General features: G+C 48.1%; 6 protein-coding genes across 6 annotated transcripts; 3 read left to right on the top strand and 3 right to left on the bottom strand.

Moving 5' to 3' along the window:
* Positions 1 to 1732: 1732 nt before the first annotated feature.
* Positions 1733 to 5901, top strand: BDQ94DRAFT_168027 (Pfs, NACHT, and Ankyrin domain protein; the record flags this gene model as incomplete). The annotated part of the gene is made up of 2 exons (XM_026770971.1): positions 1733 to 2672; positions 2720 to 5901. The coding sequence occupies 2 exons, from the start codon at positions 1733 to 1735 to the stop codon at positions 5899 to 5901; spliced, it is 4122 nt and encodes a 1373-aa protein (XP_026629442.1).
* A 2015-nt stretch (positions 5902 to 7916) lies between these two features.
* Positions 7917 to 8723, top strand: BDQ94DRAFT_122758 (uncharacterized protein). The gene is made up of 3 exons (XM_026763807.1): positions 7917 to 8057; positions 8115 to 8402; positions 8466 to 8723. Exons 1-3 carry the CDS (start codon positions 7957 to 7959, stop codon positions 8560 to 8562), a joined length of 486 nt encoding a protein of 161 aa, XP_026629441.1. The 5' UTR covers positions 7917 to 7956; the 3' UTR covers positions 8563 to 8723.
* A 327-nt stretch (positions 8724 to 9050) lies between these two features.
* Positions 9051 to 10371, bottom strand: BDQ94DRAFT_185515 (fasciclin domain-containing protein; the record flags this gene model as incomplete). The annotated part of the gene is made up of 3 exons (XM_026774911.1): positions 9051 to 9419; positions 9493 to 10087; positions 10150 to 10371. The coding sequence occupies 3 exons, from the start codon at positions 10369 to 10371 to the stop codon at positions 9115 to 9117; spliced, it is 1122 nt and encodes a 373-aa protein (XP_026629440.1). The 3' UTR covers positions 9051 to 9114.
* A 1019-nt stretch (positions 10372 to 11390) lies between these two features.
* BDQ94DRAFT_185511 (NuoB/complex I 20 kDa subunit family protein) lies at positions 11391 to 12187 on the bottom strand (the record flags this gene model as incomplete). Its single annotated transcript, XM_026774910.1, has 3 exons — positions 11391 to 11841; positions 11896 to 12097; positions 12142 to 12187. The coding sequence occupies 3 exons, from the start codon at positions 12185 to 12187 to the stop codon at positions 11391 to 11393; spliced, it is 699 nt and encodes a 232-aa protein (XP_026629439.1).
* Positions 12188 to 12583: 396 nt separating this feature from the next.
* On the top strand, positions 12584 to 14731 carry BDQ94DRAFT_185510 (uncharacterized protein; the record flags this gene model as incomplete). Its single annotated transcript, XM_026774909.1, has 5 exons — positions 12584 to 12713; positions 12762 to 12816; positions 12877 to 13998; positions 14056 to 14342; positions 14412 to 14731. 5 exons carry the CDS (start codon positions 12584 to 12586, stop codon positions 14729 to 14731), a joined length of 1914 nt encoding a protein of 637 aa, XP_026629438.1.
* A 286-nt stretch (positions 14732 to 15017) lies between these two features.
* Positions 15018 to 17059, bottom strand: BDQ94DRAFT_185509 (amino acid transporter; the record flags this gene model as incomplete). Its single annotated transcript, XM_026774907.1, has 6 exons — positions 15018 to 15272; positions 15336 to 15646; positions 15706 to 15865; positions 15934 to 16624; positions 16696 to 16889; positions 17018 to 17059. 6 exons carry the CDS (start codon positions 17057 to 17059, stop codon positions 15018 to 15020), a joined length of 1653 nt encoding a protein of 550 aa, XP_026629437.1.
* Positions 17060 to 17122: the final 63 nt, after the last annotated feature.

Below are 17122 nucleotides of genomic sequence, written 5' to 3'. Positions count from 1 at the left end.
GCGTCGGTGTCAAGAGCGGAGCCGGAAAAACAGTTCGGTCAATATCTGAGAAATACTGAGTGAGCTTATAAGCGTGATTGTGTATAGTTTCTGATACTGAATCAGCTCTACACATAATTTATAAAGATATTTGAGAAAAAAAAAAAAAGAGAGAAAAAAAAAAAAAAAAAAAATGAAAAAAATGAAAGAAAAATCCCTAAGAATCCCTGATACCCTAAATACTTTAACAACCCCTAAAGAGGCCCTGAAACTCCCTAAAAACATAGATATAATGGCTAATTTAGTTCACAAAAGCTGATACGGAGTTCGATTCGTTCCGAAGCGCAACTAGATACGGCCCAAGTCCCTGGAAGCATCGTGCCCTAACCATCCCGACCAGGGAGCACCAATTCATTGGGAAGGGTATAATTCACTTACCTCTTTCCAGTTGCATACCTTCTGAGCCTTTTATTACATCCATTGTCATTGTTCATCAGTGGAGGGAACTTATACCTACATTATGCCAGCCGGCTCGCGTCACCCCCGCTTCAGATGGGTACTGCTTTCCTTATCTGGCGCTTGCTGAGGGTTCCGGGCTGACCATCATACACAGGGAATCCTATGACGGTGGAAACTTGTCGCAGCATCCAAAGGGGATAAGGAAATGGTGCAGTTACTACTGGATCTGGGCGCGGATGTCATCGCCGAGGGAGGACTTCCGGACCGCACTGCCCTTCAAGCCGCGACGATAAAAGGCCATGAACAGAGAAAACAAATACTGCTTGCTAGAGGTGCCGATGTAGAATATCCAAGGGATATATGGTACTACTCTCCAGCTCGCTTTATTCAGAGGTGATGTACCAATTATACAACTGTTAATTACGTTTTGTTTTGTGCATCCAAATGTTGAAACACTAGCTACGATCCACGTTTACCACATTCCTCCATACGAGACATACGAGTTCGGAGTCATTTCCACTTAACTATATCTTGTTTGAAGAGAGATGTTTTGGATATGTTTTAGCTGTTTCATTCTGATACTTCTTATCTTGCAAAGATGTATGACAGCCGACAATGAGATCATTCTTACTCGATTTTTGGATACACTCCATAATTCTCGACCTATTTATCAATCCACTGAGCGCCCAGGTAATATGAGCAAGAGCTGGAAACCCCGTTGCCCAACGCGCTGGCGACCCCCGTAACGTGGAACCGATGCAATACTGGGAGTACGTGCCTTTCCGCCTGAGACGAGTTATAAAGCCTTCAGCTAATATATAATCCAGCCACAATCACTGCTGCAGCATGAAAAGGGATAAGGAATGTCCCGAAGATGTGAATATGAGAAAAGTTGGAGTAACTATGGCTACTGTGGCTCGGAGGAAGGTCAGTTGTGAGCTCCAAGTGGACTTATAAATATATAGAGAGACAATGAATAGCCGATTTTTTTCAGACAAGTCGGATTCAACACAAAAGAAAATTCTGTATATGAAATTCTTTTTTCTGACTGATAAGTCTTATTTCACAGCAAACATTTTCAATGCTAATTTTCACCTGATTTGTTTTGGCTATATTAGAATCTCCCAGGCGCTTGGGCATTGAGAGGCTTAGCGCCTTGCCATCGTTGTCAGCCTTGTCGTACCGCATTACCCCTCCTCTTCCTCCTGTCCTACCTTCTGGTTAACAGATTGTGCTTCCACAAGCAGGGCAAAAGATTCTCACACTTAACGTGCTATTCTACACTACGTCCAAAATGTCGTCCCGAAGATTATCATCCCGTGACTACAAAGTAGCGTGGATATGTGCGCTGCCGATAGAGTTGGCTGCTGCGAAAAGTTTGCTCGATGACGTTCACGAATCGCCTCCTCAACCCACGGACCGCAATGCCTACACACTTGGAAGTATGTACGGACATAATATAGCAATTGCCTGCCTGCAGTCTGGCATTTATGGGACATGCTCCGCTGCGTCTGTTGCTACTCAAATGAAGCAAACATTTCCCTCCATCGAATTTGGCTTGATGGTTGGGGTTGGAGGGGGAGTACCTACCAGAGCTGACATTCGTCTCGGTGATGTGGTCGTTAGTACGCCCACAGGACAGCTTGGTGGTGTAGTTCAATATGACTATGGCAAGTCCTGCCCGTACGGCTCCTTCGAGCGTACTGGCTCACTCAACAAGCCATACCTTCCCCTCCTGGTTGCCGTTTCCCATTTGCGTAGTGACTATTTATTGCATGATACACAGATCAGCAAGGTCATTTCTGATGCCTTAGGGCATCACAAGGACACGTTTCCCCGCCCAGCTGAAGATTGGCTGTTCCAGCCCACATATGTGCATGGAGGCGCTGGAGACTGCTCTTCATGCGACAAGAGTCACCTTGTGCCGCGTGGTCCACGGGCTAGTAGCGAACCGCACATTCATTATGGCCTGATTGCTTCCGGTGATCGTGTCATGAAGGATGCTCAAATGCGGGACTCTTATGCGGAAGATCTCCCAATACTCTGCTTCGAGATGGAATCAGCCGGCATTATGGATCAGCTTCCATGCCTTGTCATCCGGGGAATATGTGACTACTGCGATTCCCACAAGCAAAAGAACTGGCAGGGTTTTGCAGTGCTGGCGGCAGCTGCTTACGCGAAGAAGTTGTTATCAATTGTTCCGTTGGCAAGTGATGCCGTTGTGTGTGATCAAGGTATTCTGTTACCATCTCCTAGTATCTCCATTCACTGACCCGTGTAGGATCCGAACTTACCGAGAAGGAAAAGGAGTTTTTAGGAAAAATTTCCATCACCGATCCCCAAGGTGCTGTGAACTCGTTCAAACGGGGTAAAGGAAACCGCACTTCAGGGACTTGCAGCTGGTTTTTGGAATCAAATGAACTGAAATTCTGGTTTCAGCCGGCCAGGAACAAGTCAAATGTCCTATGGCTCTACGGTAATCCTGGTACTGGCAAGTCAACCATGGCCGTCACACTGGCAGAAGAACTTTCAGAGAAGGATTATTTCTTGACTGAGAATAACATTCTATCAATTTATTTCTGCGACGCCCGCTCCGACTGCAAAGGAAAGGCTACTTCTATCTTACGCGGACTTCTTTATCAGATTATCAGTGAACGTCCCGAACTCATCAGGCAGATAATGCCAAAATATGAAATCCAGCAAGAGCGGCTGTTGACAAGCTTTGACATGCTATGGGCCTTGCTGATGGATTTAGGACGAGTTACTCGCGGACCTAAAATATACTGCATCGTTGATGCTCTGGATGAATGCGAACCCCATGACCGAGAGATCATGCTGCGACAGATCAAGCAATCTTTTGACGGCTTTCATTCCGAGCGCTCTATCCTACCTAGCGTGTACTTTTTTGTAACCAGCCGTCCGTATCCTGAGATTCGATCATACATCTCCTTGTTTCCGTGCATAGACCTGGGGTCACGCCAAGAGATCATTACCGATCTAAGGGCAACAATCCGCGAAAGAGTGGAGATTCTGGCAAAGCAAAAGAGCTACTCTGTGTCAGTGAAAGAGAGAGTGACCCAAACCCTGGAAGAAAAGGCTGATGGGACGTTCCTATGGATAGGGATTGTGTGTGACCGGTTGAGCCAGCCCCAAACCACGAATCCTTTGAAGACCCTGCAGAAACTTCCACAAGGTCTACATTCGCTATACAAAAATCTTCTGTATGATGCATTCACGGCAGAGAATGATGAAGAAGACTATCAGACTATGAAAGAGATGCTGAAATTGGTGGCATTTGCACGTCGACCGTTGACGATGGCCGAATTAGCCGATGCATGCAATCTATATCCTGATGAGGATACCGACAGCCGCCTTCAGTTTACAAGAGCGATTGTTGAGTTATTCCGTTTGTTGGTAGTTGTGGACAAAGACTGTGTACGGCTTTTGCATATGTCAGTCAAGGATTTCCTGATGACTGAGATGTCGGAGATGAAGGAACTGGTGGCCAACTATGCACTATCATGTAGATGCATTAAAGCCATTCTTGAGAATAGCCGGATGAAAGCACAGCATGCTGCGTTGGTCCCCGAACAGGCCTTTTTTTGCTATGCAGTCATGAATTGGCCAAAGCATGCTGGCCTTGCCGAAACAGAATTCGTCATCCAGAAGGAGCACAGAGAGTTTTTTGAGAACCGATACGGAGCATGGAAGTGCTGGTTGGATAATTTTAACCACCTGACCAGGGGCACTGGTTACGGCTTACGTGATGGTCATGGTCTTGTTCACGTTGTAGCTCGCTGGGGGATCCTTCCAGTATTCACCTATCTTTCTCCAGGCACACTGGAGTATAAGGACCCCAGCGGACGGACCCCATTACTTGTTGCGGCGAGAAATGCTCAAGTCAAAACCATCCGATTTTTGGTCGAGTCCGGTGTCAATGTGAAGGCCCTAGATGATGAGGATCAGAATATTCTCCATATCCTTTGCAACAACGGAAACTATAACGACAACACAATGACCAAGTTTCTGCTTGACAAAGGAGTGTCCCCATATGACTGCGATAAAGATAACATGACGCCTTTCTTTTATGCAGTTGCAAATCTCGACGAAGGATTTGCACAAGTCTTCCTTCGATATGGTTACGACCTGGATACCAAGATCCAAAGACAATGGTGGCCTGGGCGAACAACAATGGCATTTCCTGCATACACGAGGCCCAAGACAGAGAAAGAGGTAGCTGCACCGATTCTAGAAACTGGCCTAACAGTCCTTCATTTCTCTGCATTGAATGCCTGTACCAAAATGACCGCTTTCTTACTCCGAAATGGTGCTGATCCAAACGTCCGCTCTGAAGCTGGAGATACCCCGCTACATCTTGCCATCAGGTGTGGACTCCTGGGCCGCGAATGCCACGATGCATGGGGAAAAGGTACATACGCGATTGAGTCTCTAAAGGACCTGATTATGAATCCAGCAAGTGAAGAAGCTGATGATATATACCGAGCTATCGATCAAGCTAGAGTGCAAATTGTTGACACACTCCTTGAGAGTAAAGTCATTGATATCAACGTGGCTAACTCTTGTGGGGAATATGCTCAGCATTTGATCAATTTCACTAAGGATTATGCTTTGCAGGTCTTATGCAAACATATGGAAAAAGGAGCTGATATTGCACGGCTGAATGGATCTCGTCAGACTTGTCTCCACCTTGCCAGCAAGGCAGGAAATTTGGAGGTTGTCCGCCGACTTGTGGATGAAGGCCAAGATATCTTGTTAGAAGATATTGACGGAATGAGTCCGTTTCACTACGCGTTGAAGGAAGGCCATTTAGAAGTACTGCAGTACATGTCACAGGCATGCGACAAGGCGCTCTCGGGAGTCTGGGATACATTAGATCGCCACGGCAGGACCCCGTTGCACCACCATGTCTCATCCGTCTTCTGCTACACTGACGTGGTTGACTTCCTGATACAGGCTGGCTGCGACGTGAATCAACCCGATAATGGTGGGAACTCTTCCTTAGGATTGTACGTGGGTTCGTTCCGCCTGGGACTTGAGAGAGAGATGTTCTCCCACCTTGTCAAGCAAGGCGCCAATCCACTATGGGTCAATGCACGACGACAAAATTTGCTGCATCTCTCAATGCGACACAGGGGCGCAGAAAACGAGATCCTCAATTACTTGTTCGATAGGGGCGTGGACCTGACAGCGCGGGATGTCGATGGGAAGACCTTTATGCACTACGGGGCGATTCATGGCGCGTTTACTGAGGAACTCATAGAGATTCTTCGACGCCGTGGTGTTTTGGATTTGCACACCAGGGACTCTTTTGGTAAGAGTCCTCTCGATTACGCGGAAGAAAAGGTTCATCAGGAATTTCCGGATGATATTCTCTTACAATTGGGACGAAAATGGGAGAAATCGTTCAAAGTTTTGACTGCAGTTGATCACACGCTGCTTTGACTTTTAGGGAGAAAAGTGCTGCGTGTATCCCCAGTGTAGGATGTTCCAATCCAAGGACTGTGGTTCTCAACAGATATCAATTTTCTTGAGAATAGGAAAAAGAGTACCTATGCGAATAAGGCTTTGTACCCATACCAATCCGTAACCTCCCATGCCTGCAATTTGCGTATAAGCAGAAATCACATCTGGAAACATTGCCAATCATCGACTGTAGGAACGCAGCACAGGAGTTTGATGGTCGTCAGGTTCAATTAATTTTCGCAGCTAGCATTTCACAACTTACGAGCTTGGGGTCCTTTTATACTAAAGCCTGCTAGGTTCAACAAAAGGGCCGATAGAAGACTGGGGAAGACAAAGAGACAAGTCATATTGTGGCGGGAGTCTGCTTCTGAAGGTCGGGCTATCTACGGTTGAGGTCTGTTTTTAGGTTTGTTAGGCTTTTGCTTGAGTGAGGTGAAGAAAGTTCGTCTCACCGTTTGCGTATCCATATATAGACAAATTACCACAACCCCCGAGTGACCATGCGATGGATCTACGGCAAGTATTCTCGGTAAGATGCCTAATGAGGCGGCGCTCAAGGCAAGCCTATACTATCCATGATCTTTATGGAGATCCTTATCTGCTCCACAGGTTTCGACGACCCCGCCGGCGCAAATCGATATGATTGGCGGAAGCGACGGTAAATAGTTTGTCTTAAACAAATCGACAACCGGGCCGGTCAGCATCTTGCCGGTATCAGGGCCCACGAGTAAGCGCTGCTTCTATTTAATGGCCCGGGGTTGGGGGAGAGGACTGCTCCATTGAACTTCCACCGCAGATTGGGGAGTATACGACAACGGGAAGTAAGAAGGAGTGAAGATATGAAGGGGTGAGCAGATAGCTTTACCAATCTAGACTCCGGAACCGAAGCAGGGGTAAGGATAGTGCGTGGGAGAACCTGCCTGAGGAGTAATTCGATACATTGAATAATTAAGTCCGCGAAATATCCGACCTCGTTCCTGTATGGTCGATATTGAGCATCCCCCCGATTTTAGGTAACCGAGCTTTACTAAGGAAATGCCTTTCAATAAACAGGATACGACGGAAGAGGGTGAATCGATGGGCTTTTGCATTCGTAAGGGCTGTAAAGCCGCAAGACTCAATCTTCATGGGGCTTGACTCTTTTGCAATAGCGCTTCTTCATCTTTGCACAAGCTCACCATCTACAATAGGCTCATCTGCCAGTCTGCCACATTCACCTAGTATAGCTTAAATGCGGCTGAGCGAACAGGAAGCCCTGTTTTCCATACCCTGTGGTCATACGTACTACCTTTGTTTTAGAAAAAGGACCATACTGGCCTTGGGTCGACTCAATGTTCGTGTTGTACCCGGTTAAATCTGCCAATTTACCCCTTGCTGATTGAACCTGCTGGATTTCCCGACGGGCCTGTTCCTGCGAAGGCCATTAAAGCCAAGTGTGGGGTTATCCCAATTGGACGCCTTGTTTAATCATTGGATATCGCGAATGTTGACCTCTTTCTTGTTGGATCTGCGTGCTCGTCTGAATCTTCGTTGATGGGCAGCGCTGCGTGTGAGCTATATACTGCGAAGGGGAGATAGTGCAGCTGGCAAACAACTTGCTTTCGCGTCTCGATTGCATAAATTGATAATTCTTTCATCGTTCAGTGACCATGTCGCAGTTGAAGCTGTTGAAACTATTATTTTGCCTGTGTATGGACTTCGTTTCAATGCGGTGCGAAAACGTTCATTTTCAATAATCCGCTAAGGTTCAAAAGTGCAGTTGTAACATCGCCCATTCATACTATATGCCGTATCGCAGAGCATGTGAATTAATATATGGGCCCAAACATAATTACTGTCTATCCTTCAGGTTCGTAGAAGAGGGTCGATTTGGGGTGGCTGATACTCGCCGGATAAACTCGCATGCGTCATCCCTACGCCATTCCCTGCACCCCACGGATCGCTATATCAGCTATCGACTTCCGCCCTCATAAATTCCAGCTTCATAGCCCCAACAATATACTAATAGCTCAGCACCAATTTAAAAAATACAACATGTCTCGTCGCACCACCATTCCTGAGCAGCCGCCCCGACCGTCCTCACTAGGGAGCTGCATCATCTACGGCTGCGGAGCAGGACTGCTCGGCGTCGCCGCGTAAGTCCGATAACCACCTCATCATGAATAACGACTAATCGCCTCACCACTTTACAGAATGACCGTCGGAGAGAAAATCGAGCAATATTTCACTGGTCGGCCAAATTCATATGTACCTGGTCACACCCTAGAGCGCCTTCTCAGACTTCCCGTCAGGCCGGATTCCGAGCGTTTCGGATTGAACATGGCGATGCACTATGGACAGGGAGCAGCTGCGGCAATCATTAGAGCGCTTATGAGCGCATATGGCGTTCGCGGGCCATTTGCAGATTTTATGTTTATTTCTATACGGCTGATGATTGATCAAACCTTGGAGAATGTGACTGGTGTTGGGGCACTTCCATGGTGAGTTGCATTTAACACCTTATACAAAGGACTTCATTAGAGCAAGACACTAACTAGCTACAGGACCTGGCCTGTTAATGAGCAAGTCATTGATATTATTCACAAGGGCGTCTTTGCGTTCGTGACGGGATACTTTACGGATAAGTGGCTACAAGGTTGACGGAGTATGCGGGTTCGACGATTGGGTGGTGTTTTGCAAGACAGCGATTCTTGAGGATGTACGCAGACCAGATGGAATCTGTAACTTCCAGCTACTAATACCGACCGATGAGTGGTGAAGAGCCCGGGTTGTAGTGGATGAGAGACCGAATTAGCAGCCTAAGGCGCGAACGACCTTGCTCTCCGAGGAACGCAATATCGTCGATGTCTCGCCGTCGATACGTTCCGAAAGCTCAGACATTGTGTACCCTTCGGAGTACCTCACCCACTCGGTTGTCTGGGAAGATATATTTTGTTGACCTTTTTGCAAAAGTGGAATCAAATGGGACGTGTACTGATTAGTATTTCAGTAGCTGCTCGTTCCATGAGCTGTCATTGTTACTGTCTTCCACCAAAGCAGTCGTCTTCTCGCCGCACTCTTAAAATAAATTACAATACAAAGATCAATTATATGTTACGCAATCGATGATTTAGTACTATGTACTGATATTCCGCATTTCGACATCCAATTGTGTGTCATCATCCCTGACAAGAACAAAATAGATATCCAATCTCATGGCCACTCAGGTTCGCCAAATCGGTTAATGGGACCAAAGGCCTCATATAAGGGATCTAACCACCTATCCACAATCCAGAGGTATCCATTGGCTGCCTTCACTTGTGTGACAAGACCTGCGTTCATGATAAAGATGGCACTCTTCTCTTGGGTGACGGTGATATTCAGCCCTGTGACGTCACTGGCTACTGTGACAGGACGGGTGAAATTCAGATCAGCAAAGGTCTCGCCATCACTGTCAAGCCAGCCATATTGCCACATTAGAGTGTTGAACGGGCTTTTGTATGGCGCAACGAGGGTGTCTGTTCGAGATGAACATGGGTCAATAATCACCATGGCTCATAATATACAGCAACTGTGGAAGGGGGAACTCACGAAATATGGGAAGGATCGTAGGCATCAGGTCATAAGCCTCATTTTGTGGAGCAACGAAGAACTGCATACTCCCCGTCTGTTTCGACAAACGTCGCAATGTATCCGGGGAATTCTCAGTAAGGATCTTCGAAGAATTCACAAGGCGCGAGTCACTCTTCAGTAACTCTCCGATGGTCAAGTTTGTTGTCTCACTGGTTGGCGCCAATGTCCGATTGCTGGGTCCACCGCCATAAATCAGGAAAGGGTCAATGACCTGATCGATTGCATGGATCAAGCCATTGTCTGCAACAATATTCGCCGTCACGATAGCAGCTTGATCATCAATCTGGACGGTACCATTTGAGGAAATGACAGAGTCAATGTAGTATCCCTGCACCGTTTTGGTCAAAACACCGTTGTGGTATTGCTCGGTAGTATTGGACAGCTGGAGTGAAGTAGAAATTCCTCCTGCGCCTTCGCTTTCAGACACCTTGACAAGCTCGGTTGCCGTAAGACGAGCCTCGATGATGTGCGTGCGCAGAAGTGCCTCGGTTAAAGGATAGGCTTGTTGAGTCATGAGAGTTGTGAAGATGGCGTCGGGAATCTTGGCCCATGCCTATGCGTTTGACTGGTTAAACGTCTGTGTGCGATAATTTGACAGGATGGATGAAAGCTTACATCATTGGTGGGCGCAAGGAATGTGTAGTTACGTTTGTCTTCGTCGTAGTTGTAGCGCTTGAGGAATAGTGGATTGATCTCCACGATGCCGCCGGTCAGGTTGTACACCTCGGCGTAGGTAGATAAATCAGGTATTTGCAGGAGAGTATCCATGAGGGGAGAGGCTGTAGCCAATTGAATAACAATGGCAGCTAGTGCTGCTACGGTCAAAGGAATAGTCATGGTGCCTCAGTCGTGGACAGTGTAACGTGGTCAGGAAGAGTACTCAGATGGTCTTGTTTCATCCAACTGATACTGGAAAGTGCTTACCTCTTATATTTCGCGGGTTTTCATCGCAATCGTATACCACCGAGTCAGCTTATTGCTAGAAAGGCTACAGTCCACATGATACTGCTTACGGCTGAGGCGCCTGATACCATCCGGACTATCCGTTGAACATGAAAAGCTTAGGCTGCCAGGGGCAAAGCTTGTTTCTTGGTGACGGACAGCAATCCTCGTGCTCATACTGCGGGGTCGCCATCCAACACGGGTGGACAAACCGAGTTGCACTATCTGAATTGGTACTGACCTCCGCGCACACGCTGATTTCGAGACCGGGAGGCGTAGCAAACAATCTGTCATCAATGGCACTTATTGGGCAATCTCAGATTTGCTTCCACACCCACGTCCAGCCAATATACGGCGCCCATCCATATGACCTTGCTTTTGGCACGTGTGATAAGCCACATTGCATTAGTTGAAGCTAGCCTCGTCGCCTTGCATGAACACGCAAGCTAAAGGTTGACTGTATTATTGCTTGTGAGTGTGGCCGTGAAGCTCTTGATCGCCCTTTCCACCAATCGGCTTCGTTGGGACTCGGTACTTTTAACAGCGCTACTGCATGATGCGAGACATTTCAGGTCAGCGAGTTGAGGAGAAGAACCAGTAGCGAATCGGAAATAGGGATGAATACCATATGTGATTACTGTGATTAGCATGTCAATTTCAGGAGCGGTGACCCCGCTTCAGACGTGCATGTCACTTGGGATATGTAATGTTGGGACAGATATCTGTCCGTCGCCTAGCTAACTAAGAGCGGTTTATCGTTTTTGGTCTAGCGGTTAGTGCTTCGACATGTAATATTTTAACGTTACGCTCCCTTGACATTTTCATAGACATCAAACATAGATTTCTCAACGAGTAGTGAAAACAAAATTGATGGCTAAATCGGCGTGGTGGGAACAATTGTCGAGGAACATCAATCACCTTCGATACCACATCCGCGTAATCCGGGTCCTTTTTATCTTCTTCTGTAATTGGAATACCCCATAGAGAGTTGCTTCCGCCGTAGGAGGACACCCAGGTATATAAACGTCCACGGGGACAATGCGATCCACACCCCGAACGATACTATAACTATAATGGTAGTACCCTCCACCATTAGCACAGCTGCCCATGCTGATGACCCATCTAGGCTCAGGCATCTGATCATAGCACTGCCTTAGAGCAGGAGCCATCTTATTTGTCACTGTTCCCGCCACAATCATCACATCGGATTGTCGAGGAGAGGCTCGAAAGATGATACCCAGACGATCTTGGTCGTATCGTGGCATGGACACGTGCATCATTTCGATCGCGCAACACGCTAGACCGAAACTGAGAGGCCACAGTGAGCCTTGACGGGCCCAATTGACTATTTGATCAAAGGTAGTACTTGAGAAGTCAGCGCACTGTTCTTTGAGGTGACAAGCAAGTTGAATTGTTTACAGGACATGTTCGGCCATGTTCATCGGTCGTTTCTCAGCCGAAAGAGCTGTAGACGTTGGTGGAGCGCTCCCCTGATCTTGCTGTGAAGTGGCAGCCGCCTTAAGATTTCCCGAAGACAGTGCACGGCGAGAGAGAAGGTAAGATCCAGAAGGTGTCACGAAAGTCGCGCCTAAATGCGATCGTAGGCGTTGGGATAAAACCCCTGTTGAGTCAGTAAGTCTCCCAAAGTGTGACAGTCACACCTACCATTCCTGATCCTGAAAGATGAGCCAGATCTCAATATATGTCCCATAATGTCTTGGATAGTTGCTACTGATCAGGTCTCGAACGTAATGGTCTTGGTACCTGAACCCCCCTGGGGGTTATACTTTGATGTGGATCATTTCCCGACTAGCATGTGGGTTTTCCCGACTACTCGGCACAGCGGAATAAGCAAGTCAACGTATCTCCACTGTTATTGTGCCCGTAACCACACCAATTTCCCTAAAGACGGGCAAGAATCGACGCGATTTTGATTGCCCCGAGTCGGCTCGCATAATGGCGTGGTTAAGGCACATCCAAATTGGATGTAATGATATGGCTCCAACTGGTCATTTGCCACCGTCCCCACATTCGCTGGAAAGCTTCCCGAACTTCCACCCCCAAAATTTCACTTCGCTAGACTCATCACTCAAAATTCCCTTGAACAATGTCACCAGTGCCACATCAAAGACCATTGAGTACGCGGACTACTTCGGGAAAATGCTCCTCTTTGAAGTGTGCCGTATGCCAGAAAGTATTCTCCACCCAAAGCCACCTGCGACGACATGAAGCAAGCCGTAAGCGACGCCCGCCCTGCACTCATCCCGGTAACTGATTTTAGCTAGACGGACCCTCGGACAAACTAGCCTGTCCATTTTGTGCCGGTGCCTTTCGGAGAAGGTATTCCCGTCCTCTGGATCATTCGTGGCCGAGTAGTTCTAACTTATTTCTAACCTCCAGTGACGTTCTCCGTCGCCATCTTCAAAGATGCGGGCAAAAAGGAGATTATCAACCTCCGACTCAAGGCAAACCAGGGAGAAAGCGCAAGTCTTGCAACGCGTGCGCTACGGCGCGAGTATTTTGCGATGGAGAGCTACCTTGCGAGACCTGTTTACACAAGGGTCTAGATTGCTCGTTCAGCCGCACGTACGAGCAGCCACCCAGATCTTCTCAGCCTAGCCAAAGCCCAACTCGTCAATTGCCGAAAGAAATCAATCCTCCAACAGAAGTCGATCCAAGCCCTCGCCCCGTAAAGCTATCAATACCGTTTCTTCTGCATTATACAAATGTGGAGAACGAATCGAAATACGAAGGTCTCCGTCTCCTATCACAATGTACCGGTGCAGATCCGAGAGTCGGTTGTTGTGCTGTGAACCATCAACCGAACAATTCGAACTTCCTCACGGACTCTTGGGAAACGTTGTTTCATTCTTTCATATGTACTGCTAATCTGGACCCGCCATGCGACTTGCAAACGAGTGCTACCTACCCGTTTGACCCTGCAGATCTTGAGAGCACTTCCGCCGAGCTCCTAGGAATTCTTGCCAGCTGCGAGCAACAAGATGCATTGAGTCAGGACATCCTGGACATCGATAAGGCTAGACAAATATTTACTCCCCTCAATATTGCCAAATTCATTGAAGCATTCCTGGAGAATGCATTCCACACCCACTACCTCAACCCAGCAGCATTCAACCTGAACAAAGCCTCAAAGCTTCTTGTTCTCACAATGGTGCTATTGGGGGCCGTTTATAGTAACCCTTATTATTCGGATGATTTGGCAGCATATTCAAATGCCACCGAACACCTGGTCTTCGAAGGACCAGCTTTCAAAGAATTGTTACTTGGGAAGGGTGACTCCCTAAATTCCCGCGGGACGCTAGAGACTCTCCAAGCCGCAATGCTTGTCATCATCTTGCAGTCCTACAAAGAGAGCCCTGATAGTATGCGACGGATTCGATTGCAACGCATGCCGACTATATTCACTGTCATTCGTATGCTTGAGTTGAATAAGATTGTGAATGACTGCCTTCCTGGTGCTTCAGATTGGGACACGTACCTTCTGCGGGAGGGCCTTGTCAGGTGGGCATAAATCACCTCCGAAACTCCATGATCTATTCCACTGATAATATGTCCCAGAGTTGTTTCCGGTATCTACCTGCTGGACAGTTATTGCGTCATCTTCTTTCGGTATCCAACGCTTCTCAGACTCGATGAGATAGCTTTCGAAATACCGCAACGGGATGACTTATTCCATGCTCAAAGCGCCACTGAATGGGAGCAACTATTTTTGAAGGATCAGCAGCCCCATGAACCCCTACCATTGCGAAATGCGCTCCGCGACTTTATGAGACCTGAGGGGCGCTCTCCCCAACAGGAGAACTACTTTCCCAATACTATCTTCGGGTCATTTCTTGTTCTCTCAGGTAAGGCTGCTCGACACAATTTGTCATTTCCCGTAATCGATCAATAAAATCTAACTGAAATGTTTCCAGCTATACAATGCATTCTGTTCGATCTATTAGCCCTACACACATTTATGGATGACACTCGCGTATTTGAACCCGTAGAACGTGCCTTAGATCGGTGGAAAATCCACTGGGATTCATTGTGCCAAGGCATCGAACCAGGTACTGCCAAACGAGCCGGTTTTATCATCCATGCCGCCGAATTCTGGTGTGTTGCCAAGGCTCTTGTTAAGCATCCATCGGCTGCGTGGCCTGAAGACAGCAAGGATACGCTGGACACGACACAAAGTTTTCGTCGTCTGGTGGACAGGTTGATGGCTGATAGTGATAGTGCAAATTTGGTTTAGCTGGGTCAGGGCGGCTCTAGCACCCTCTCACTGTTCCCATACATACGCCTACTATACCTCATGCAGATCGACTTTCCAGAAAGTGGGAGGCAAAAGGCTTTTTTTGTTTCTCCCCTATCTTCTTTTTGGGTTGGGGGGTGGGAGCTGTGCTAGATCCCGATAATGCCGCGATTTCGACTCGCATCGTCTTGCGTGGTTACATATACATTTCTTTATCATTTCGAAGCCAAATCGGAAGGTTGGTCAAGACAGCTCTGAGCCTGTATCAATTCCTCCAACAAAACATTTAATCAAAAGTCTCGACAGTCCCTTCGCGAGAACTGTTCTTCTGCATACGATAGCGCACAACCCGCGACCCGTCCGTCAAGTCTTTCGTCACTGGACGAAGGCTGTAGCCGAACACCCACGGCAATAGAACGAACCGTAAAAGGTAGTATATCACACCGAGCCCGAGGATCCCTAATGCTACTACAGGACTCAGCCAATAAGGGATGCTAGATTTGCTCGAATTAGGCGGAACGAACGGCATAACTAATAGGAACTGTAGATCCCAATTTCGTTAGCATGATGATATATCAAAACGAGGAGATTGAGGTAAACATACAACATTGGCCGCCAGGTAAAACACAATGACCGGCCATGGCGCGCTGTAGGACGACGACCACCCCTCGGACGGCGTGAATCGCATCTTCACCAGACCCACCGTAATGGCCGTCAACATCACGCACATCGGATAGGAGGAAAGTCCAACGACGAAAGAAAAGGCATCTCCTGCGGGCGGAGCGCAGATAAACAGAATCGTGACGCAGAGATGCACGAACAGTGCTGCGATCGGGGTCTTGAATGGTCGGTTCTGCATCATGATGTTGGGAAACGGGGTGATACCGTCTTTCGCGAGTTCTTGAAGCAAACGCGCTGATTCGGAGATTCTTAGTTCAACCGGAAATATAAAGCTAACATGAGTCTTGACTTACGGACGACAAACGCAACTCCCAACAAATGGCCGATGGCAGACAGAGCAACGAGAGCAGGAAGAGCTCGCGTTGCGGCTGTCTCGCCGAATACGTTGCGGAATAGGCTGGCGGCAATCGTGACATTGGCTGATCGGAATTCTTCCTTGGAGACTCCAGCAAACTGTGAATGGGAAAGATGAATAAGCCACTATATCCCAAGAACATCTCGACGGGAGGGAGAGGACTCACGTAGGCTACATTAGCAAGAACGTACAACACCGTGATGATCCCCATGGCGGATGGGAGGGCAATGCGCAGGGTATGTTCTGGGTTCTTGACCTCGGAGAGGACCGCATTCACATTATCGTACCCCTGGTACGAGAAGATCGCGTCCAGTAGAGCCGTACCAATATCATATCCATTGTTCGAAGTGCCCTCAAAGGATGTCTTCACGTCGAAGTTGTGAGGATTAGGGATGTGTCGATGGCCAGCCAGAGCGGCAAAACCCGTACACACGATGAACAGTAAAGTGAAGAGCTTGACCATACTCAGCAGATCCTGCATTGCGCGCCCGATCCGGGGAGCGCAGGTGTGGACGCCGACGGCAAATGACACGGCCGCAATGGCTAGCCCTCGTTCCTTCCAGGTCGTAGAGTCTACCCCAGCAGCGGACAGCAGATATTCCGATGCGGTGATTGCGTTGCTGGCAGAGACCTGCAGAAACAAGCAGAAGAACAGGTAGATGCACGTCTGCATCTGCTTTGGGGAGAAGCATCGCTCTAGATATACTTTGATGCCTCCCGATCGAGGCATCCCGCTGCCGAATTCCAGCATCACCAGGGCACCGCAGGTGGAGATGATTCCGGCCACTACCCAGAGTATCAGCGACAAGCCCACACTGCCAGAGAGTTTGAAGATAGTGGATGGTGTAGAGAAGATTCTACTCGCTGTTAGCGACTCTTAAGCTCTGGATAGTAATGGCGGAATGGTCGGAGGTATCAATGGACCTACCCAGCGCCAACTATCTTATTGACAACCAAAGAGATGGCTCCCAGCACTCCAATCTTGCGATCCTGAAGCACATGGTTTTCGTTGACAGAGAGTCTCTCTTCGGCCTTGAGGCTGTCATCGCGAGAGCGAGACGCATCCGTCTCGATCGTCACCTGGGAAATCGTGTCACGGCCCATGTCGATGGCAAATCCAACCTTTCAAGCCATAAATCTTCGCCGAAGACGAAACGGCTTATATACCGGTGAATTCGTGGAAGCCTTGCGGCTTCAGTCCGAAATCTCTCATGTTGCCAAGGTGGCTAGCTACTAGTGGATGAGTTCACCTGCAAGCGTGATGGCGTTATTCCCACCACCCCACCACCCATTCGTAGATTTATCAGCATGCATCTCCCACAACCACCCACCTTTCATACGATCATGCTTATTCC

Source organism: Aspergillus welwitschiae (assembly GCF_003344945.1).
Source record: "Aspergillus welwitschiae strain CBS 139.54b unplaced genomic scaffold BDQ94scaffold_7, whole genome shotgun sequence".
Lineage (NCBI taxonomy): Eukaryota > Fungi > Ascomycota > Eurotiomycetes > Eurotiales > Aspergillaceae > Aspergillus > Aspergillus welwitschiae.
Note: the sequence above shows the minus strand (reverse complement) of the source record. Positions and strands in the feature narration are given on the sequence as shown.

Excerpts from the sequence above, each read along its gene's own strand:
- BDQ94DRAFT_122758 (XM_026763807.1), top strand. The coding sequence starts at position 7,957 with ATGTCTCGTCGCACCACCATTCCTGAGCAGCCGCCCCGACCGTCCTCA. Across the intron at positions 8,058-8,114 it reads GGACTGCTCGGCGTCGCCGC|AATGACCGTCGGAGAGAAAA; the intron begins GTAAGTCCGATA and ends ACCACTTTACAG. Across the intron at positions 8,403-8,465 it reads GGTGTTGGGGCACTTCCATG|GACCTGGCCTGTTAATGAGC; the intron begins GTGAGTTGCATT and ends AACTAGCTACAG.